This window comes from Carcharodon carcharias, chromosome 2 (genome assembly GCF_017639515.1).
Source record: "Carcharodon carcharias isolate sCarCar2 chromosome 2, sCarCar2.pri, whole genome shotgun sequence".
Classification (NCBI taxonomy): Eukaryota; Metazoa; Chordata; class Chondrichthyes; order Lamniformes; family Lamnidae; genus Carcharodon; species Carcharodon carcharias.
In genome coordinates this window covers 114,909,629-114,933,306 of record NC_054468.1, presented here as the reverse complement: position 1 = coordinate 114,933,306, position 23,678 = coordinate 114,909,629, and the positions used below count along the sequence as shown (strand labels likewise).

Sequence of the window (23,678 nt, the reverse complement as noted above, 5' to 3'; positions counted from 1 at the left end):
ATGAGTATAAGATGAAAAACTTTGACAGTATGTCTCTTTCTTCAGCAATACTCTTGTTCACTATTATTCCATCTAGCATTATATGGTCTCATAAAATAACCCTCAGGAAAGTAGGGGGTTTCATGCAGTGATTAAATTGTTCAGATACAAAATACAGCCATTATTAATTTCAAGCTATGATATTTGGCTGAATTTTGTTTATTTTGTGATCATCGTAGCAATTGTTATGATATGTGCATGGCTTCAATAACACTAGCCATTTAGTCGTTTCTCACATTTGTCGTTTATTTATAATGGGGTACAGAAACTATAAAATTGTATTAAAGAATCAAGAGAACATTGATTAAGAGTTCATGATTTGCTACCTTGTAATCTGACAGATAATATAAATATAAAACACCTTCACCAAATCTCTCTCTTTCTATATATATATATTTATATATATTTAAACAAAACTAATACATGTAAGTGATAACTGTAAAACAGCCTGCTTTTTCAGCAAACCTACACAGCTAAGTATATAAGCAGTCGGACAGTTACCCAATATAAAACATAACAGCCATTTAAAGACAGTATCTACCAGCAAACAGAACTGAATTTGTGTTTTATTTTTAAAACTATATACCCGAGTTGCAGAATTTAGATAATTCAATTTTTTTTGACATTGCACTTCATTTCCTTGTGAAAGCAGCAATTCTAGTAACCCGCCTGCATCAGTTAGGTATACCAGTGACACATTAAAAGGACTGTTACAGTAGTACACAATACATTTTAGTAATACCACCTTACATATACAATACCATAATTGATATGTTGTAAAAGCTATCTGTTTTAAGAGGGTAAAAATGGCTTGCTGGAGAAGAATCCCTCAAAATGGCTGATAACATGAAATTGCATTCTTGAAAACAAATATATTCTTAGCAAGTCCGCATGTATTACATGACCACACAGCCCTTAAGATAATTGATATGCCTTAAAACACATTTTGGTTTTAAATGATGTTATAGCTTTAAATACATATTTACAGACAGTATTTCATCATGATATATTTCAACATCTCTGCTCTGAAACATAAGTGTTCATTTGCCTTCTCTTGTGTAATGCTGGGGACGTTACTGGGAAATTTGCTTGGGTCACATTAACCTGTGTTATCATTTGGCAAGAATGTTTTAAACACATTTTAGACACACAGACCTCCCCAAGGCATTGTACAATGAAATAAAATGGTGCAGCATACTCTTAGCAATGTTGAGCTGCTGAGAATTTTTAGTTTGCTTTCTGCAGCATCACTAAAGGTGTTCTTTTCATTTACAGCTGAAGACATATTGCCATATAGGATATGGGATTGCTCATGCCGAATTGGACAATATTTTGATTGCCCCGTATTTTCAAATTTTATTCCGATAAGTGCCATATGCTTGAAGTAAAATGATTCTGTGAATACCTGGTCTGGAGTGACGTGTATTTTACACATTCTGGTTGGACTACAGGACTCTTTGCCCCAGTAGCTCCAAACCTCAGCAAACTTTGTTGAGTACTTTGTTATCTGTGTTTGATTAGAAAAAGATGTTCTACATTCCTGCACCAGTGTAATAAAAGATATATTTTTTTGTTCACATTATGTGCTTAGAATATTAAATAAACTCCCTGATTCGACATTTCTAATCTTATTTATTTTCTTGTTTTGACGATAAAGATCATTAACTTCAGTGTGGACCCATTTTGCCTTATCCTGTTCACATTATTGTATACTATAAAGTAAGAAAGGTAATGGTGTGTGTTTTATACATTTTTAAAAAAAAAACACTTCTATCAACATTCTTAACAAGGGTTTCCCCTTACGAGCAACTCCTGATAAAGATCCATAAGTGAATCCCGGACAGTTCCAGGTGCTGAAAATAGCAAATTGTTTTCAGATTGATTCATTGGTATCGATTTCAGGAAAGCTACCAATATACATGTTAGCTTCATACTTTTGCTGATGAAACTACCAGTATTTCAGGCAGTCTAACATTGATGGACAGCACAATGACCTGTCCAATGAAGTATAAACATGCAGTAATCCATTGCAAACTACAAGCCAGTTACTTGTGCAAGACCATGCAAAGAGAGGAACATTTAAATTAATGGATGAATCAATTTTCTGATTTAGAATTACTACCTTTAGTTTGGTGTGTAAAACCACTATTTGCATGATGTTCACCTTTATCACGATCAATTCTGGTCAACATTGTGTGTCATGTTGGAAGGATTATAAAGTCTGGCTTAGATTTTGTTTTTTACAAGCAAAATCCAATATTTGTGTCTCTAATTAGTCCCTGGAAGCTCCAAATTGAGAGTAAGACTGTATGTTGCAATCTTACATCAGAAGTTATGGGCATGGCAGGGCTCTGGTAGATAGATCTGCACATGTCCAAGCTTCTGAATATTTATTGGTAATGTATGCAGATTTAGATTATGGGTACACAGGATATGAAGATTTCTTGGCAAAGGACAAAATATAGTTGAAGCGTCCTAACTAGTTTAATGCTGTTCTTACTGTGTATATCATTTTTAGTTTTGTGACTCCCTTCTCAATTTGCTGCAGTAGCTGTTTTCCATCCTACTGATGTTATTTAAACAAAATGAAGTCATAATACTGTCAGCATGTCTTTGCTGACTTCCTTTACTGGAGACGGTGGTTAAAATAAAAGTATTAAGTAGAATCAGCAACCTTTAAAGTGCTCATGACATCAAAACCATTCATTTTGGTGTACGTAGATCCTTTGATACTGAAAATTGCTGGCTACAAAAGAGTTGTGAGGTAAGAGGAGATGGAAAAATTGTTGGTGTTGGTATTGTGGAAGTTACTATTCATCGTATGCCTGACTGGTACCGGCCTCAGTCTGTTTCTGGGGAATTCAGACCACTGTTGCTGGTCTGCGAGCCATCTCTGCCTCCAGCTTCACCATCTGCCGCATCTCTTTTGCCTGGGGAACAAAATATCATTACTCTATTTCACAGTTTTAAAATGGTAGGCATAATTCGTTCAGTAGTGGTAAACCTGTCAAACTGTTTAGCATGTTCTGTACATGGTAGCATGATTATAACATGTGATCTCTGCCTATCCCCCAAAAAGAGTTTTTTTCTCCTTTTCAAAATTAGGATTCATAATATTATTTTCACAGTCAGTTGGGTGCTAATGTTTTTCGATGTTGCGTTTGGACAAACAGAAGAGGTTTATTAGCTGCATCATTAGCTCTAGATTAAAGTTTGTGTAATGTAATGAAACTTTTAAAATAAGTTCCTCCCAACTAATTAAGTTCCATAATCAACAATAGTGAAACTTGCAGATATAAAAGAACAGGATGGCTTTGACTGGAGTGCAAACTTGATACTTGAAAGCTTGAAATTGTTGTCAAGTTCATTCCAGTATAAAGGAAGTGTTACGTAGAAAATTGGGGTAATTGAATAGCATGTGACATTTAATAAATATTCTTATTGTCCACATTATTCATTATACATCATTTGTAGCAGGTTAAGTACAACATTTACAAAAATAACAAAATATAGTTCTTGATGCCCACAGACAGTCACTGCCCTTTTCACAAACATTAGCAAAGAGCTCAATCTTTTTGAGACCTATTCCTCACAAACTTGCTCTGGGTATATCTCTACTTTTAATGTGTTTTTTTTTATTTGTCCCTGAGACGTGGGCATCACTGGCTAGGACAAGCAGTCCTAGGAATACTAGTCCAATGACAATACCACTTAAAACCACTGCACCACCACCTCCCGGGAGGTCCTAAAGGCACTTGAGCCCTTCGCAAGACTGTCCGAATTAGATTGTTGACCTCCTGTATCTGGTGAGCCCTCATAATTCAACCCACGAAGCCCAGGAAATTCAATTGCATTTGCGGTCAATTTTCTCACTCATTGTTTGTCCTGTTTTGAATTTTGTGCATCCGGAGCTTTGGATAGCTCTGTTGTCTCACTGAGGGATAAATCCCAAATCAGAACACTAAGGTCTGATAGTAACATCAGCTTGACATGTATGCAAATTAATGGCAGTGATGATTTAAACTTTACTGGGGCCAAATACACTGCATCCTGCGCACCAACAAAGACAATACACTTGGGTACTTATCCACAAGCTCTGAAATCAGCTGCAAAATGGCTGCCTTGCCGTTTTAATCCATTTTTCTGACGTTTTCACAATACAGAAAAGCCTCGAGTCTATCTGCAAACTACGAAATGGATTTGTGGCAACAAAAGGCAACATAATGCAAAGAAGGGAAGCTCCGCCCTACACTAATCAATAATCAATCACCAGGCACATTGGAGCAGAAATTAACCACACGGTGTCCTCGGCTTTTTGAAAGGCTTTTCATATGGAGGTTTGGACGAGGCTGGTGGTGACTGATAAGCTGGATGCCAAGATCAAGATGGTGACTGTATGTGGTAAGCTGTCCTGTGTAGGTCCTTATACCACATGGAAGGCAGACAGCTGGTAACATGCTAAAGCTAATGAGGTCATTTTGAGACTTGGACTGACAGGTGCTGGGGAACCGGGGGCGAGGGATGAGAACACATGCATATATCTAGAGATTAATTCCCACCAGCATGCAAACACAAGCAAGTATTGCTGAAATTTGGCATTTTCAATGGGTGGAGCCACTGTTGACTGGGTGTGACTTGTGCCCATTTTATAGTCACAATGAGGTGACAAAGCATTGGCACATTCTATGTTGAGCAGACAAACAAGTGACTACCCATGCAGGGGTAGGAGAGGTGCTGGGTTTTCTCTCGGGTCAAGGTAGCTCCAAGACGAAATGCTAATGGTGGAAGTTTGGAACTAGTGCAAATCTACTTATTAGATTTGGTAATCCAATACCTGAGACAGGCAGGTCTGCAGTACTCCAGGGAATTGCTGATGACAGATCACTCACAGAACGTGGAAAACAGACTTATCAATGGACGCTGGTATTTCTTCCATCTGGCTCCAAAATACCTTGCTAACGACTCCTTGAATCAAGTGGGTAACCCTGTCTGGACAAGCAGTGGGAAGCTAAACCAGTGCTCTACAACTGAGGAGGTTAAAGCTCCGTCATTTGTAATCATGCAAGTCAGCGCTCACTTTTCACAAAACTATCGTGATGCCTTTACGATCCCACCAATATTTTACATAGGGCCAATGAATTCAGTGAAGCCCTACCTGATGCTTCTGCTGGCCAAGTTCTATTCAAACCAGAAGTTTTAGCCCATTCTGCCCTGGCAGTCATTTGAACATTGGTGGGAGAATCATTCACTGCCTTAGGGCCTCTGGCAATGAAGGCTGGCCGTAGAAATCTCTGGATTTGATAGGGCAGGCTGCAGATGTAAGACTGTCATGTGCCATGAAGCTTGAAAACTTTTTCATGCAAGCCATTTCAAGCACACTGTTTGACTCGATTCTCAATGACTCACCAATGCACAATATTCAAAAGCACCCTTATATTGAAAACAGCTCCCATGAGGTCCAGATCTCTAGGCTCAACACCTGAGAAGGTCTGTTCCTACCCAATTCTTTGTCTCACTCCCTGCAATGACCTATACATCATTACCTGAAACCTCTCACTTCAATGTATCTGAGCCAGTGCTCGTCAGGGAATAGGGCCTGGTGCAAAGTGCTAGAGACCTAATGCCAAAGGGGATTAGTTCTACATTGGACAAATAGAACAAGTTTGCTCATGGGTTTGTGTACATATTAGACAGCTGTGACCAAATGTATAATTGGGATGTAATCCACCTATTTCCACTTTATTTGTTCTTATCCATATTCAGTGAGATAACCACTACCAAAATATTATTTTTAAGCCGAACACTCCATTTGTCCTTGGATCTTAGAAGGGAAACTTAAAGATGAAGAACTTTCAGCCAACCCGTTGAACAGCAAATAGCTTTGCAGATAGTGATAGTCCTAATGAAGTGTAGGATATGCCTACGTTTTTATTCTTTCATAGAATGTGAGCATTGCTGCACTTGTTGCCCATCTCTAGTTGTCATTGAGAAGGTGGTGATGAGTTGCCTTCATGATCTGCTGTAGTCCATGTGGTATAGGTACATCCACAGTGTTGTCAGGGAGGGAGTTCCAGGATTTTGACCCAGCGACAGTGAAGGAACGGTGATACAGTTCCAAGTCAAGATGGTATGTAGCTTGGAGGGGAACTTCCAGGTGGTGGTGTTCCCATGTATCTGCTACCCCTGCTCTTTGAGTTAGTAGACACCACAGGTTTGGAAGGTGCTGTTGAAGGTTTGATGAGTTGCTGCAGTGTGTTTTATATATGGTACTTGCCACCTATTTCTCTAAATCAATTGACAGAAATTCGCTCAGAGTGAAACGTTTCCATTAGCTCATAATAAAGTAACATAAATTCCCCTGTCATTTCCAGTCTCTGCTGAAGTATATTATGTTCTCTGTAGGACATAAATTAATGTGTGTGTGTTTGTGTGTGTTTAATGAAGGAAGGAGGAAAAGGAAATGGTTGACAATGGTGAATAACAGATTTACTGATCCTTCTGCTTTACTGTGCAACTATATTCACACATAAAATGGATCAAGCAAAGAATCATTTGCAACACACTGAGGTAGTCTTTCAACTTGGCATTCAGGTGTAAAACCGGTGTTGCAGATCATCTCTCCATTGTAGAAACTACACATTTTTTACTTTCATTAAACACATTGGTTAGTTAGAGAGTGAGATTTTAATTTTCAGCTCTATTACAGAAAGTAACTAACTGTGCATCTCTACAGATGTTAAAAATAAATCACATATTAATTTATTTCAGGAAGGAGAAGGCCACTGTCTAATCAGACTGTTCAACCAACTGTCAGCTGTGAGATCTTTCTATACCTCGAGTGTCTAAGCTTTCTGCCTTCTTGGGCCACTTAGTAGCATATCAGGGGACCCCCAACAAACTCATATAAAAATTTAAATAAGAATCCCATCAATCTGCATGCATCTCTAATTGTAGTTACGTGCTGATCCAGAACAGAGTTGCCTGACCTCATGGGCTAGATTGCCATGATTCAGGCTGTAGTTTGAAAAGACCTGCTTCTATATATCATCTAGAAAATTTAACAGCCTGGAGTACCTTTGGCTTCCCTTTTGAAACTTTTTTAAATTACCCATTTGACCACCAGTGCTGGTAACTTATTCTATTCAATCAACCTTTTGCAAAATAAATTCTGCTTGAATTACCTGTTTAATTTATCTTTTCCTGTAGCTATTCCCTCTGCTTCTCGATTCTTTATATGGCAAATAAATCTTACGTTGTCAACTTAGAAGAACTTTTTTAAGACCCTGTATAAAACCCGCTTTAAGTCTTCCCTTTTCAAGGGAAGAATGTCTCACGATCCATAACCATTCTTTAGATTTAAGTTCCTGGCTTAGTCCAAGTTCTGGTATTAATCTCGCAGCCAATTTCATATTGGGGACCAAACTACACCAATTAGACTGGAAAGACATAGGAAACACTGTGATTCTAAATCCTGGTTTGAGACGCATGGATGTGGAGGCAGAATAAGCACATGAGCAATGCAATAGAGCAAAACTCTTCCCCCCACCCCCAGCATTAAAATCACGTCCACATGCAGTTGTAACTTGTGTCACCACTGTTCCTATAGGTGTGATGACTTCCATCACTACCACCCTGCTCTATACTTCTGCCCTTTAGGAGCCTGCCTAAAATATTGTGCTACTTTGGATTGTTTTATCTAGGACAGATTTTAGCATAAAAACCCATCATCTGTCCATCTAAGCAGCAATAATTACGGTCGTTTCCATCATATAACTAAATTCATATCTAGGTCAGAAAAAAATGTAAAAAAAAATGTAATGGCATGCCAAACCAGTATGCAAGTAAATTATATAATAAGGCATTTGATCAAATTATATAAAAAGATAATGATGTGGATTAAATCTATTGGGTACTCAAATTATTCCTATTTTCATGATGCTCTGATTCATTTTACCCATTTCCTTCCTGAGAATAATTTGGAAATATTCTTGTTACCATGGTATAGTTGAATTATTCTGAGAACGAGGCAACAGCGACTATGTTTTAAGGTATGTCTTTTGAATGTGAAAAATAACCTAACAGTTCAATTTGTGCAAATATTGTGAGTGCTATCTGTTAGGATTGCAATACATCAGAAAATCTTTACGTCCTTCTTCAGTTTATAACTTGAAGTACAGTTTATTTTCAATTATATAAATTCCATTGTTTTCATCTAGTGGTGGAATGCAGCGTTATTCTTTGCAAACTGAGACTGTAGTGCTTCCTGTCATGAACAAAGGTTGGGGAATCCATGTGTGGTGCCACTGGGTGAAGAAATGCAGGGTAGGAGTCTTTGTGCTGTGAAGATGGAACAGACCCAGCAGGGAAGGGATAAAAGCGTAAGACGTTCGGCCCATCGAGTCTGCTCCACCATTCAATGAGATCATGGCTGATCTGATAATCCTCAACTCCACTTTCCTGCCTTTTCCCTATAACCCTTGATTCCCTTACTGATTAAAAATGTCTCACTCCACCTTGAATATATTTAACAATCCAGCTTCTACAGCCCTCTGTGGTAAAGAATTCCACAGATTAACTACCCTCTGAGGGAAGAAATTCCTCCTCATCTCTGTTTTACGTAGGTTAAGATAACAAGGGCAGAGAGTGGGGAAAATTTCTAATTTAATAATCTATTTCAATGGTGGAGAGAAGTCACTCATCTCCGTAATAGAAGGAGATTGAAATAAGTGCCTGCATCGCAGTTGTCATGATGCAAGTTAAAAGGGCTAACCAGTGGGTCTTCTACCTATTTTTCCAATGCAAGCGTCCACAAATGTCACAATGATAAAGTGTCGGTTTGCAATAAACTGATTTACAAAGTGTACCAGGATGGAAAAAGCAAACAGGCAAAGATAGCAGTGCAGCCAAGCTCTGAAATAATTTCAGCACAATGGGCAGTAGTGAGAACAACTGCTGAGACAGTTTAAGGTGAAATTTCTGCAGGGGCTTTCCCATTCTTTTGTTACAACTTCAGTGGAAACCCTGCTGAAATACATCCATGGCTTCTTCTCCAGGATTTCTGCTACTCTTGGAGCCAAAATTGCAGTGGAGGACTGGGAAAAATTGTACCCTGCTATGTTTCCACAAATGGACCTTTTTGTCGCGGGCAGTTTAAACGTCTTTTTCATCAGCATGCACAAACAATGGTCCCTTGTTTAAACAGACTATACTGTGAAGAGGAAATTGAATCAAGCTATGTTGAAGAAATTAATATCTGCTGCTTATTAGTCACAGAGGTAACAAACCGAGAGTAGTAAATTGTGTTGGCCTGGAGCATTTAAAAAAAATTCTTACTGTGTCGGTGAATTTTAATCAATGCTAAACTGCTCACAAAATTGTGATATAATTAACCTTACATCAAGTGGAGTATGTGGACAGTAAGAAAACGCTGTGCTTGTATTTTCAGAGGTAGCATCTCTGATTTTAGGAAGCATTTATTTTCCTGTTTTGTGTGTCTTTTTAACACGATTGTTAGATTTTTTTGCATTATACCAACGGCCGATTGAAAAATGCTGAGACTGTCGTGTGTGAGTAAGATGACACAAGATTTATTGCCTGAGGTAAATGTATAAACTGGCATTTGATTGATTGTACGTGATTTTAGATATTACGTCGGTGAATAACACAGGGTGATTTAATGTGCAGATGACTGTACAGAATAGAGGGAGTGGGTAGCTGCATCCAAATGTATAATTGCAAGGTCCAATTTTTAGCTTTTTAATTGAAAGCAATCTCCACCCCCTCTGGAACACTCAACAGTGGCCTCACCTTTCTTTCTGCTTCCATAACAACACTAGCAGCGCCTCTAAGTAATTGTGTATGTGATGCACTTTGGTACATTTTTGAAAGATGTAATAAGAGCGCTGTGCCAGTGTGAGAATGTTTGCCAGTGCTCTTTAAGGTGCATCATGATCGTGCTCGGCCACATTTAAGTGGGCTCAAGTGAGCATGATTATTAGACCGCAACTTCTGAGCTCCTGGGCGGTATAATTGGGAGCACCCCAAAGATGCAACGGGGGACCCACCCCACTCCCCACCCCCTGGCAGCAGTTCCCAGGGAGGATTTGCATAGCAATTGCCTGGGACGCCTGCACTTGCCATGGGCATTGCGCTGCACTGGGTAGCATCCGAAAATGTGATTTAAATCACAAACCTTGGATGGCTTTGACTGTCTTACATCAATAGTAAATCCTTCTATCTTTTGGGTAACTGCTGTACAGACCCACATCAACACCCCCCACCCTCCCCATGGGACTCCCCCCCCCCCCAACGCCTCCTAACCCCCAGGGGATTCCACCTCCCGACTACACCCCCTATGGGACTTGTCCCCCTCCCACAGGACTGTCCCCAAACCTGGAACCCATAGGGGGTTTCCCCCAGCCTTCCCACAGGCTACCACACCACCCCCACCCCCCCGCCATGGAAGTCACTCAACCCCCGAACCTCCAGGTACTGCTCACCCAATGAAATGGGCAAATGACTGAGTGGATGGACTAACCTTTAGGAGTTATAGAAAATTTAGCAACCAGTTTGCCCTCAGCAAACTCTCCCAAGCAGCAATGAAATAGTGGTCAGATAACTCGGTTTTTGCAGTGTTTGATTGAGGGATGAATATTTCCTCGGGCACTGGGGATAGGGAGGGGCGAGTCCCTGGAGGGATTTTAAAACTGGGATGAGAATTTTAAAGTCAATTCAGTCTGCAGTGGCACTGGCCAGTAACACTCCTAATCCTGCATCTAGCAGCAGTGAACTGGAAGCAATAGTTGCAGATTGTCCTGTCTCTACAGAGAATGGAACTGAGCCTCATTCTGTAAAGCACCCTCTAATACCTGCACGTGGCGGTAGAGCACTGGGTTGGGGAGGGCACTGGGGTGGGGAGGGCACTCAGGTGTGGGGGGGGGGAGGTGGGGTTGGGCTATCGTGGGGGGTCGGACAGTCGTGTGGGGGAGGGTCAGGCAGTGAGCGGTGGTGGGGGAGAGGTTGGGTCGGTGTTGGGTGTCCTGTGGTGGGGGGGAGTGAGGGGAGTCCCTGGGGGAATGGGACTCCCCTCACTCCCCCTCACCACAGGACACCCCAATACCGACCCAATCTCTCCCCCACCACCGCTCACTGCCTGACCCTCCCCCACACGACTGTCCGACCCCCCACGATAGCCCAACCCCACCTCCCCGCCCCACCCCGACTACCGCCACGTGCAGGTATTAGAGGGTGCTTTACAGAATGAGGCTCAGTTCCATTCTCTGTAGAGACAGGACAATCTGCAACTATTGCTTCCAGTTCACTGCTGCTAGATGCAGGATTAGGAGTGTTACTGGCCAGTGCCACTGCAGACTGAATTGACTTTAAAATTCTCATCCCAGTTTTAAAATCCCTCCAGGGACTCGCCCCTCCCTATCCCCGGTGCCCGAGGAAATATTCATCCCTCAATCAAACACTGCAAAAACCGAGTTATCTGACCACTATTTCATTGCTGCTTGGGAGAGTTTGCTGAGGGCAAACTGGTTGCTAAATTTTCTATAACTCCTAAAGGTTAGTCCATCCACTCAGTCATTTGCCCATTTCATTGGGTGAGCAGTACCTTTGATTTTATTCTTTCATGGGATGTAGGTGTCACAGAAAAAGCCAGCATTTGCTGCCCAGTAGCTTGCTAGGGCAGTTAAAAATCAACCATATTGCTGTGGGACTGGAGTCACATGTAGGTCAGACCAGGTAAGGACGGCAGATTTCCTTCCCTACCAGACGTTAGCGAACCAGGTGGGGCTTTATGATAATTGATGATAGTTGGCATGGTCACATCACTGAGACAATCTTTGTATTCCAGACTAATTAATTCAATTTAAATTCCATCATGGACCACCATGATCTCAATGAACAGCAGAACAGGCCCAAGAGTCTAAATGGACCATTCTTGTCTCTGTGTTCCTAATGTGCTGCTTCTTACTGCTATGAGGAATGCTGCACTGACTTTTATTGTATCGCCTACTAAGATAGCAATTTAGGTGACTCCTGTGCAGAAAGAGAGGCTTTAGACTTCTGAAGAGAATGAAACTGGAAAATTAAGCCCAATATCTCCAAGATGTATTTTATGTTCTCGTGGAATATAATATGCATTTTATATTTGGTCCTCACATGCCAACTTTCAGGACATCATCTCTCTTTCTCTCTGTATATGAAGGTCTGTTTAAAATGAGCTGAGGTCTGATTAAATTTGCTGAAGGGTTTTGAATTCTGTAACCCTAATGCACCCACTGTTGAAGTGAGTGCAGGGAGGAGCCATCTAGTGTCAGGAGTCTGAATTCTGAAGAAAGATTGGAGGATTTTATGCTTTGCCAGCCTGGAAAAAGAATTTGAATGGCGATTTTGCAGAGATTTGGAATTTTTTTCTCTCATGTTTGTGAATAAATTACTGAAATGTACCTCACCTTGAATGATACAAACCTTGCTTTTAATAGCTTTTAAGTCCATTGCAAAGAAAGTAAGAAATGTGTTGATGGGAAAATCAGTTGAAAGAAAGGGCATTAAAATCACCACAATCTGTCTGCAAAAAACTATGTAGAAAATTTCTAAACTACAATCAAAAATCACAAAACTGAAACAACAGTGAACTCCAAATGACTGTGCTAGTGATAATTATGGTACCATGGCAACTGTCATCTGCTGAAATGACTCAAAAGGATTGAGAAATACAATCCTATTTTCCATCAGTGTGCATCATAAATGATCCAAATCCACTTTAAAAACTGCCACAGAAACGTTGTTATTGACTGAATTTCCAATACAGTTAAAAAATTAAAGTGAACTTTTCATCAGGGTTAACTTTGATGCTTACCCCCTGAAATTAGCTGAGTTTCCAGGTTAGGTTCAGGAGTGGAACTGCAAATGCTTTAGAATAATATTGTGTACGTTGTGTTTCCGTTGTTCAGACCTCATATGAATGCCCCGGAGATAACAGATATAGGCTCGGGTAGAAAGTTGCCTGGCCCCATTTTGAGGACCAGGTTGAAGGAGTCCAACAGAGAGCCCAAGGTCAGCCCGCAGGGAGTTTGGATCAAGAGAGCTATCATGTAGGGCTTCACTGCTAGGATTCCCTCCATAAAGCTGATGTTATTCAAAACTCTTGTTGCCCATGTCTTAATTTGCACCAAGTCCCGTTCCCCTATCATCCCAATGCTCACTCACTGACCTACGCTGGCTTCTGGTCAAGCAGCATCTGATTTCAAAATTCTCACTTCCTTGTTTTCAAATCAAATCCCTTCACGTTGTTTCCCTTCTCTGTCTATCATCTTCTCCAGCCCCACAACCCTCTGAGATATCTAGGCTCATCTAATTTTGGCCACTTGTTCATCCCTCAATTCAATTGCGCCACCATTAGTAGCCATGTCTTTGGTTGCCTATGCCCCAAGCTCTGGAATTCCCTCCCTACAACCCTCCACCCCTCTTTCCTCCTTCAAGACACTGCTTAAATCCCACCTCTTTGATCAGGCTTTTGATTATCTGACCTAATATCTCCTTATGTGGCTCAGTGTCATACTTTGTTTTATAATGTTCCTGTGAAGCACCTTACGACATTTTGTTACATTAAAGGCACTTTATAAATACAGGCAATATGGATATAGATACATTTAAGGGTAGATTAGACAAGCATTTGAGGGAGAAGGGAATAGATGGTTGCAATGGTAGATTCCAATGAGAAAACGGTAGATCTTAATGAGAAATCTGGCATGGATTAGGTGGGCCGAATGACCTGTTACTGTGCCATATACCCAACATAAGTTGTTGCTGTTGTTGGGAGGACTGCTACCTCACAGATAAATGGATGTGCTTAGTGATTGTGTCCATGCACATGGTTGGAGGACACATCTCTCAAAAAGATGATGTAGCAGAACACAGAATGTGTTTTTTTATAGTCAGTCATGGGATGTGGGTGGCACTGGCTAGGCCAGTATTTATTGCCCATCCCTAATTGCCCTTGTTCAGAGGGCATGTAAGAGTTACATGTAGGCAAGACAAGGTAAGGACAGATTTCCTTCCCTAAAGAGACATTAGTGAACCAGATGGGTTTTAACGACAATCGGCAATGGTTTCATGGTCATCGTTAGACTTTTAATTCCAGATTTTTAATGAATTCAAGTTTCACCATCTGTCGTGGTGGGATTGGAACCTGGGTCCCCAGAGCATTCCCTTGGGTCTCTGGAATACTAGTCCAGTGGCAATACCATTACAACTGCCTCCACCTAGATAAGGTGCCACATAAAGGGTTATTGCACAAGATAAGAACTCATGGTATTGGGGGTAATGTATTAGCGTGGATGAAGGATAGGTTAACATACAGGAGACCGGGGCTTGGGATTAATGGATCTTTTTCTGGTTGGAAAAACATAACCAGTGGAGTGCTGCGAGGATCAGTCCCAGGGCCTCAATTATTTACTATCTATATTAATGACTTGGAGGAGGGGGCAGAGTGTAATGTATCCAAATTTGCTGACGATACAAAAATAGGTGGGAGGGCACATTGTGATGAGAACATAAGGAATCTGCAAGGGGATAAAGATAGGTTGAGTGAGTGGGCAAAAAACTGGCAGATGGAGTTTGATGTAGGAAAGTGTGAGGTCATGCACTTTGGTAGGAAAAATCAAAAGGCAGGGCCCACTCGCTGATGTGTAAAATGACGCAGGGATATGTCAGGCGTGCATCCCGACATCACCTCGCATCATTTAGATTTTCAGTTCAGCGGGCGTGCATCCGAATTGGCTGCGCGTCCGCCAATCTGTCAATGGCCTATTAAGGCCATTAAAAAACTAATTAACATGATTGATGGACCTGCCCGTCCAAGCTTAAGTTTGGCGGTCAGGCCGGGAGCCTAGGCAGCCTTCAGAAAAAACATGAAACCCCGTCCACGGGTGGGACGAGGTTTCATGAGGGTATTTAAATTTTTATTAAATGTTTAAATAAAAGTCATGGACAGTGTCGCATGAAGGGACTTGGCAGGGAAAATTTTTAATCACCTTTATTGAAACTTTTAAGTCAGAGCCGATCTCCCTGAGGCAGCACTTTGCCTCAGGGAGATCTGTGCACTCCTGGCTGAGGGAATTCCAACCCCCCCCCCCCCCCCCCCCACTCACATGGAATGCATAGCACTTCCTGGCGGACGTCATGCCACCCCCCCCCCCCCCCCCCCCCCCCCCCCAAACGGGGAAAAATGTTGCCCCAAAAGTTAGCATGAAGGTGCAGCAAGTAAGTAAGAAGGCAAATGGAGTTTTGGCCTGTATTGCTAGGAGGTTGGAGTTTAAAAATAGGGAAGTCTTGTTACAAATTTACGGGACGTTGGTGAGACTGCACCTGGAATGCTGTGTACAGTTTTGCCCCTGTATTTAAGAAAGGATAGACTGGCATTGGAGGCAGTTGAAAAGAGATTCACTAGGCTGATTCCTGGGATGAAGGGGTTGACTTACCAAGATCGGCTAAACAAGTTAGGCCTTTATTCATTAGAGTTCAGAAGAATGAGGGGCAATCTTATTGAAACGTACAAGATTCTGACGTGACTTGACAGGATAGATGTTGAGAAGATGTTTCCACTAGTGGGGGAATCTCGAACCAGGGGACATAGACAGAATAAGGGAACACTCATTACAAAGTGAGACGCGAAGGAACTTCTTCTCTCAGGAGGTAGTGATTGTCTGGAATTCTCTACCCCAGAGAGTTGTGGAGGCGAGATCACTGAAAGAATTTAAAGAGAAGGTAAATAGATTTTTGAAATATTGGGGAGTTGGGGACTATGAGGAGCTGGCATGAAAGAGGAGTTGAATTCTGGAGCAGATCAGCCAAGGGCAGACTTGAGGGGCCGAATGACCTACTCCTGCTCCTATTTCTTATGTTCTGATATGTCCTTATGTTCCCCCATGATGCAGATTGTATGCCCGCAGTCCAATATCCTCCAGAGTAGGCTTACCCATCATTGTGGCAGGATCCACTGTCACTGTCAGCAGATGAATCAGGTACCTGTGTCCTGCCTCTCTACTTAATGCCTGGTGGGGGGGACTGGACTTGGGTGATATACCTCACTATGGCAGGAGAGAAAAGGGAATCCAGGTAGCTGGAAATAAGGACAGAGACAAAGCATAAAGCTGCTCTGCCAGATTTTCTTCCACGATATTCCAGGGACTATTGTAAAGGAAAATCCATTTGTCACCAAGAAGGAACCACAGGGTAGAGGCAACACACACTTACAAATTCACCAACAGGGCATGAAACTTGGTTTCACTTCTACTTAACTGCATCAAGAATTTTTTGGAATGGTTCCAAAAAGCCATTTCTGAGCTGTTAACATTCAACTATTTTATGAACAAGGCAATAGCGGATTCAGTTCCTGTCGGCGACTTAATCGCGCAATGTTTTTTCCCCAGCCAGGAGACTGACGTGTGGAGCCTCTCTCACGAGTAAGTGGGCCCAGCCGCCATGTTTCCCACACTAATTAAGATAGCAAGGCGGCCAGTTTCGATGAGAGTGCACCGAGTGACTGCATTGTGTACGTGTCGTGTGGATTGTCAAGGCACTGGCTGGCTGGGATACTTGTGTGAAGGTTTCATTAATGAGACGTTGTTGTATGTCTCTTACTGCCAGTCAATGTGGCTCAGCAGGGAATGTCTTCTGGGCCCTAAACTTCATCTACCCTTGGATGAAAGTGGGCATCCCCTTATTCCAACTTTATGATTCTCTGGTTGGTATATTTGTCAGACCCGAGAACACACAATACTGAAATGCCATGTGATCTGTTCAACATCTGAAATGTTGCCTCGCGACACCTAGGACGGAACTTAATGCAATCAACATGGGTTCAGCTCACTGGTTGGAAGCCCATTGGGAAAACCGTGTCACTTCTGAGGGGGAGGCCCGACCAGATTAAATGCCTGTCTGGCACTTAATTGGACACCGTCGGGCCTTCCCTGCGATTCAGGACCCCAGGGGCTGAAATCCCACCTGCTGAGAGCTGCTGGCCATTCAGGGACCAGCAGCTCTCCATTACAGGCAATGCCACCTGGGGCAGTGACTGCTGCTGATAAAGTACCCAGGGAGAGGCCTAGCATCACCAAGGGCCCCAGGCCATACATGAGTGGGGGCAGGATGGGAGTTACAGGAGATGGGGGCATGGGAGTTGGAGGCAAGGCGGGGTGCGGCTTACAGCAGCAACGCCCCTGCTCATTACCAATTCCTCAACCTGGCACTATGTGCCTTTTGGGTTTGTCTATGGCTTCTGGAGGCACAGAAAAGCCGTGCCACTCGCACGTAATCCTGAGCCGAGCCACCACCTAAATTCTGATGGGCTCAGGGATTATTATAGTCAACTAGCTCAATAATTGACATCTCGCCCGCTTGCGGTGGGATAAACTCCATGTGCCCATTCCTGTCTGCGACTTAATTGCCCGAGGTTTTCTCCCCTCCAGCCGGGAGACTGACATGTGCGGCCTCTCCCCCGAGTAAGTGGGCCCAGCCGCCATGTTTCCCACCGTGACAGGCCACATTAACTCCAGCCCCTACACTACAACTGATAATAAAACGATGGCTGCAAGCACTAAGTTGTACCTGTGCTGGTGTTCATGGCTTTCTCAGAGATGTCAGCAGCCAGGGCAGAAGGGGGTGCGTCAAATCTCTTAAGAGTCATCTTTACAGCCTATTTTGTTGAATAATCCTGACATGATTGGTTGCCTTAAAGCCAGTCTCCTCTTCTTTTGGGGGACCAAATGTAGATTGGGTGTCCGCTTTGCAGAACACCTCCGTTCTGTACACAAACTTGATCCCGATCTTCGGGTGGCCTGTCATTTTAATTCTCCATTTTGCTCTCCTGCTGACAATTTTTTTATTTGTTTGTGGGATGTGGGCGTCACTGGCTAGGCCAGCATTTATTGCCTAAACTGCCTTTGTTCAGGGGGCATTTTCAAGAGTCAACCACATTGCTGTGGGTCTGGAGTCACATGTAGGCCAGACCAGGTAAGGACAACAGATTTCTTCCTTAAAGTGCATTAGTGAACCAGATGGGTTTTTACAACAATCAACAATGGTTTCGTGGTCATCAGTAGACTTTTAATTCCAGATATTTATTGAATTCAAATTCCACCATCTGCCATGGGGGGATTTGAACCCAGGTCCCATCTTTGTTCTTGGCCTGCTGTGGTGTCCCAGTGAAGCTCAATGCAAGCTCGAGGAACAGCACCTCATCTTTTGATTGGGCACTTTACAGCCTTCCGGACTCAACTTTGAGTTCAACAATTTCATGCTATAACCTGTGTTCCATTTTGTTTCCTTTACTTTGCATATTTTGGTTTTTCTCTTAATTTTTGCTTTCAGTTAGTAGCACGCCTAGTCTAGGTGCATCTGTTGTTTCTTTTCTTGCCACTTTGGCCCTGGAAGACTAAGATGGAATTGTTCCAGATTTGCACCAAGTGCCATTTTGTCCCAGACCTGCCGCATTAGTTATACAATCTCAGGAAACACGCCATCTCGATGGTGGGCTGGCTCTCATTCGCCTACCACACTATCACCTTTCCAATTCATCATGCCGGGTGCCATATTTGAAGTTCAGCCGTGAGCACACATCTCAGTGCTTCCAGCCCAGCACTACTGCAGGGAAGATGCCTACAGAAGGCAAAAAGACTGCAGCCCCCAGTTTTAGTGACACATCACCAAAAAGCCTTTTAGATGCTGTGGAGGCCTGCTGTGATGTCCTCTACTCCCATCTGACCGCAGGATAGACAGCTGCGTGACCAATCAGGCTTGGTAGGCGATGGCAGTGGTGATCAGTGCCAATGCTGCACAGAAAAGGTTGGCCATCCATTGCAGATAGAGGATGATTGATCTCATCCGTGCAGCCAGGGTAAGGCAACCATCTCATCACTCTAAACTCACACACTCAAACCCATCACATATTTATTGGCAACTCACTCATTGCCAGCTCAAGGGACATCACCACTCACTCTCTCACACACACACCCTCACATCTCCATCTGGCCTCATCTCCTCTGGAAACTGCCTCCTCAGCCCTCACCATCTTGAGGTCACGTGTACAGATCAACATGTGCCCCCAACCATACCCTGGGTTACCCCCCTTCCCCAGTACAGCCCTCACCCTGCAGCCTCTTCCCTTACCTTAGGCCACTTCTCCCCCTTCACCAACCAAGCCCTAGCCCTGCAGCCACTGAAAAGCTAACACATATGGCTGGTCTGGTAGGTAGAGACCTGCCCGTGAGCCTCCCTAAAAGTGACGTGGTGCTGCCTGTGAAGCCTGGCGCTGATGACTGCAAGTGCTGCCCAAAGCAAGGTAGGCAAACAAACCTTCAAGTCCCAAACGAAGTGCAGTCCACCAGGTGCATGTTGCTTATGTTCACCGGGCGGGGGGAGGAAACGGTTCCAGCGGGCAGGCCTTATCATGATATGCTGATGTGCTACAATGAGGTTCCCAACGCCCGATGGCAGGAAACGTGGTCCACCATTGCCAGGCTGAGGGGACAATCGCAAACTGGTTTCATGCCGTCGTGAAACTGATTGCGACCATATTGTCTGTTCATGCCCCGAACATGCCCAATGCCGGCTGGCGCAGAAAATCCCGGCCCACCTACCCCTTGCTCAAAATCTCATGGCCGGTTCAGATGGGAAATGTTAAATGTTTCTCTCTCTCCACTGATGCTGCCTGATCTGCTGAGCATTTCCAGAATCTTCTGTTTTCCTTTCAGATTTACAGTAGCCGCAGTATTCTGCTTTTCAACTGTTGTCAATTGGAGACAGATATTCAACTAATGTCTTCAAGAGCAGCTTAGAATGAGTTAGGTGAACAAAAGCCCCGAGCCATGATAACTTGGCATGCAACTGACATTCCTGCTTCATTTAATTCTCTTCGTAACATAACAAGTAACACAAAGATCAAGAATTCCCACTGGATGGCACATTGTCAAATTTCTAGCTGCAGCAATGAAAAATCTTGTAGGCAGACCCTTGGGCAAAAAACCTTAAAAAGGCTGAGAAAACCAAGGGTGAAAAGATTGCACAAAGCTAATGATGGAGTGCACATTCCAATAATTATTCTCAAATCAAAGCAGGTCTTCTTTAAATTCTGGCTTTCTGTGAGCCCAGAACATACCTGCCTCTGTCTGTAAGGGCAAACTCAGCTGATTCATCAAATTAAGACATGCAGAGCTAAGCACATCATTAAAATACATTCAGTATTGAAATGAAATTATCGGTAGTGAATATTCCTTAGCCCTACTTTAGGACATGGGCAATAGGTGGAAATCTGATGACGGTACGCTCTGCCACATTTGCCAGCCCCCTCAGTGCCCATTCAGCTCCGGCACCACCCAGAGTGGTCTTGATGAGTGAATGTTTTTTTATCAGCTCCAAATGTTCTTAGCTTGTCAGTTATTATCTTCCAGATCTGCCAATTTACTCTATTAACAGCTTAACCTATTTGATTAGTGTGAATATTTTGACAGGAACTGAAACATTTCTATCCACAAAATAAGTGAACCTAAACCTGTTGTCCTATATCAAGTCTCCTCCGAGATGTATGGATGCAGAAAATATCGACTTCTGTAAAAAGTATGTTTTTTGTTGGGACCATATAGGCTGGCTGCCTCTGATGAATTCTCAAAGCAATATATCTTTTGTGTCCAGTCACACCATCTTGCTTCTGCCAGCTGTCCCCTACCTCTGAAAAGACCAGAATGCGGGAAAAGGTAGGGGAGTGGGACTAGGTGGAATGCTCTTTCAGCGAGCCAGTGTAGACTCAATGGGCCGAATGGCCTCCTTTTGCAGTGTAACGTTACTGTGATTCTTGTTGGTGATGGGAGGGGAGGAGAAGGGGAACCTCTCAGTGTGTATTAAGGCAGTCAGAGAGAATATATACAGGAGCTACCATGGAGTCTAAAGGAACTCAAGACATTTGAGGTCCAAAGTGATAGGAGGTTCCCTTGACTTTAAATTAAGGACAGTCTTGAGATCTACTTGGATTTATTAGAGGGAACAATATAATGAAGCGTTGCATCATCTTAAATGTTTCTCCAAAAGTAGCTGCCAAGAATCGGGCTAAGGTTTATAAATAGAATGATTTTTTCTCAAGTTTGAGCAAACATTCTTTTTCAAAACGTTATGCATGATACATTTATTTATTTTTCCCCCAGCAATACTAAAGAGGTGAGGATAAGCTAAAGTACCAAAGAATATCAGAAAACTGAAGGTGTTATTTCTCAACAGTAAACAGTATCTAAACACAGCAAAATTCTTAACTGCAAACCAATGCAGAATTGTTTTGCTCAATTCCACAGTCATAAGAGCGAATCAGCTGGGAATTAATACTTCATTCAAGTTCATTTTATATTACTGTGCCGTGCCTCAGGAACTGTGTGGTGGGGCAGGGAAGTGACTTTCAAATGTGAAATAAAAAGAGGAAATGCTGGAAAAACTCAGCAGGGCTGGCAACATCTGTGGGGAGAGAAACAAAGTTAATGTTTTGAGTCTGTATGACTCTTCTTCAGAGCTGAAGAGAGGTAAAAATGTGATGGATTTTATGCTGTTGAAGAGAGGGTGTGAAGCAGGTGGAGCAAAATAGAAGGTCAGCGATAGGTGGGAGCTCAGAAGAGATTTAACAAAGATGTCATGGACACAAGACAAAGGGAGTGTTAATGGTAGTGTTAAAGACTAAAGCAGGTGTTACTAGTGGCATCAAGGTCAGATAGCAGAATGTGTTAATAGTAGCACAAGGGTCAGCACTTTCTGAAAGCAGAACTAGTTACAGACTGGCCCTTGGGGAAGGCCAGAGGGCAGAGGGCGAATTTTGGTGGGGGGGAAAAAACCAAAATGGAGGATAGAGTTCATGGTCTGAAGTTGCTGAGCTCAATGTTAAGCCCAGAAGGCTGTGAAGTGAATTCAAATGTGGTTTGTTTCCGTCAATCATCTCCGTCACCTTTTAAAGATTAAGACTTATGCTGGGTTCTGGTAGCCCTGTTGGAAAGTCCAGTGAGAGCCAGCAGACAATTCAATCATAGTATTCTCAGCTGTGTTCGATGCTATTCTTGAACTGAGGTCCAACATAGTTCACTTTCCAGAAGTCACTGGATAGCAAGCAGGAATGGGGTCCCTAGCTGATTTTCCTTTTCTATATCTCAAATTGTATTATTATATTAAGGCTAATTATTATTCCTGCTACTGGATTTCGCTCAGATAATTCAACATAGTTTGTAAGAACAGCCTTTTGATGGAAATATCAGAGGCAAATGTAGAATCCTATCCCAACATGCATCACTTTCGGGAGAGGGGGTGGGGTGGGGGGGGTAAGGAAATTGGGGATGTTGGGGCAATTGTTTGAAATGAATGTAACATTCCAATGGGCTCCTTGAGGATGGTTTCATACCTCCACTCAAAATAGGTGCAATGCCAGCAGTGTAGCCACCAAGTCCTCCTGAACTCTTCAGCAGAAGGCCCTAACTATTTTCTTGTCCAGGCTTCATTGGAACACATTCGAGTGAGCTTCCCAGAACCTAGGCAAGCAGCAGCGGGCAAAATTCTAGCAGCGCCGTGTGTGAGATGAAAAAGTAAGGACCAAACGTGAGGGGCAGGTGAAAGATACACCGGAGGGTGATAGTGGGGGCACTATTTATTGACTGGCATTGTGCTCCAATACCTGCATGGTTCGCGGAATAGCATTCCTATCGGTTAGGCTGCTCACCTCCTGGTACAAATCTCTCTCCATTTGTGCTGGAAAATTGCAAACGGGATCCTCTGACTCCCACTGGTTGTCAATTTGCATACACTGTTTCAGCCAGGAATGGTGTATAGCCAATTAGAAGCCCACCAGAAATTTGTACCAAGAAGCATTCGGATTTTTAAGAGATGCCCAGTGTATCCCTGCAGAATGACAATGTTAGAAATGCAGGTCCCTTTAAGAATAAACCAGGGCAAGCTTCGGAGAGAATTGAGATGCTCATTGAAGCCTGTACTGAAGAGCTGGGTTTTTCCTCGGTAGGTGGGTTTTGCTTCTGGACAGAGAGAGGAGCCAGAAGGAATGAGTGGAAACTGGTATTTGTACTGAACTATGGTTTAACAATAAAACAGTTGTGATTCACAGTATGTCTTCCGCTGCCTGATTTGGTAAATGGATATCTACAGAATACCTCGTAAATGGAATGGGTAGCCATTGAATGGTGTGTTTCTTATCTTCTGGAAGAAGTTTCATGATGATTGCATATCCCATCGCTATTAAGTAGATATATTCCATTTATGTTATCCAAGAGACAATGAATAAATTAATTCAAACAGCAACGTTGGTTTAGAATATCATATCCACTGTCCTATAATTCTGTCCCATGTCTTTCGAAAGCCCAAACAAATCCTGTTATGTGTAATACTGATACCGCGCCTCGGGTTTAGGGATGTATCAGTTTAATAAGTAATATTAAAATACAGTATTTTAAAACATGAGAAGTTGTTGGCTTTCGATTGGAAAAAATGTACATTTTAAACAATTCCCATTTGAAGAAGTTCCAGATGTGCTGTTTAGAATTGTAACTGTATTTACTACTCATCTTCCATGTTGCCAGGTAAGTTAGCTAGGTGAT

General features: G+C 42.7%; 1 protein-coding gene across 9 annotated transcripts in view; it reads right to left on the bottom strand.

Moving 5' to 3' along the window:
• Positions 1-264: 264 nt before the first annotated feature.
• LOC121292423 (1-phosphatidylinositol 4,5-bisphosphate phosphodiesterase beta-4) overlaps positions 265-23,678 on the bottom strand; it is a 451,886-nt gene continuing 428,472 nt past the window's right edge. For all 9 annotated transcript variants that reach the window (XM_041214297.1, XM_041214373.1, XM_041214305.1 and 6 more), the window contains one exon: positions 265-2,969. In XM_041214297.1, coding sequence (XP_041070231.1) covers positions 2,881-2,969 — 89 coding nt within the window. In that variant the 3' untranslated portion in view covers positions 265-2,880. The remainder of the gene's footprint in view (positions 2,970-23,678) is intronic.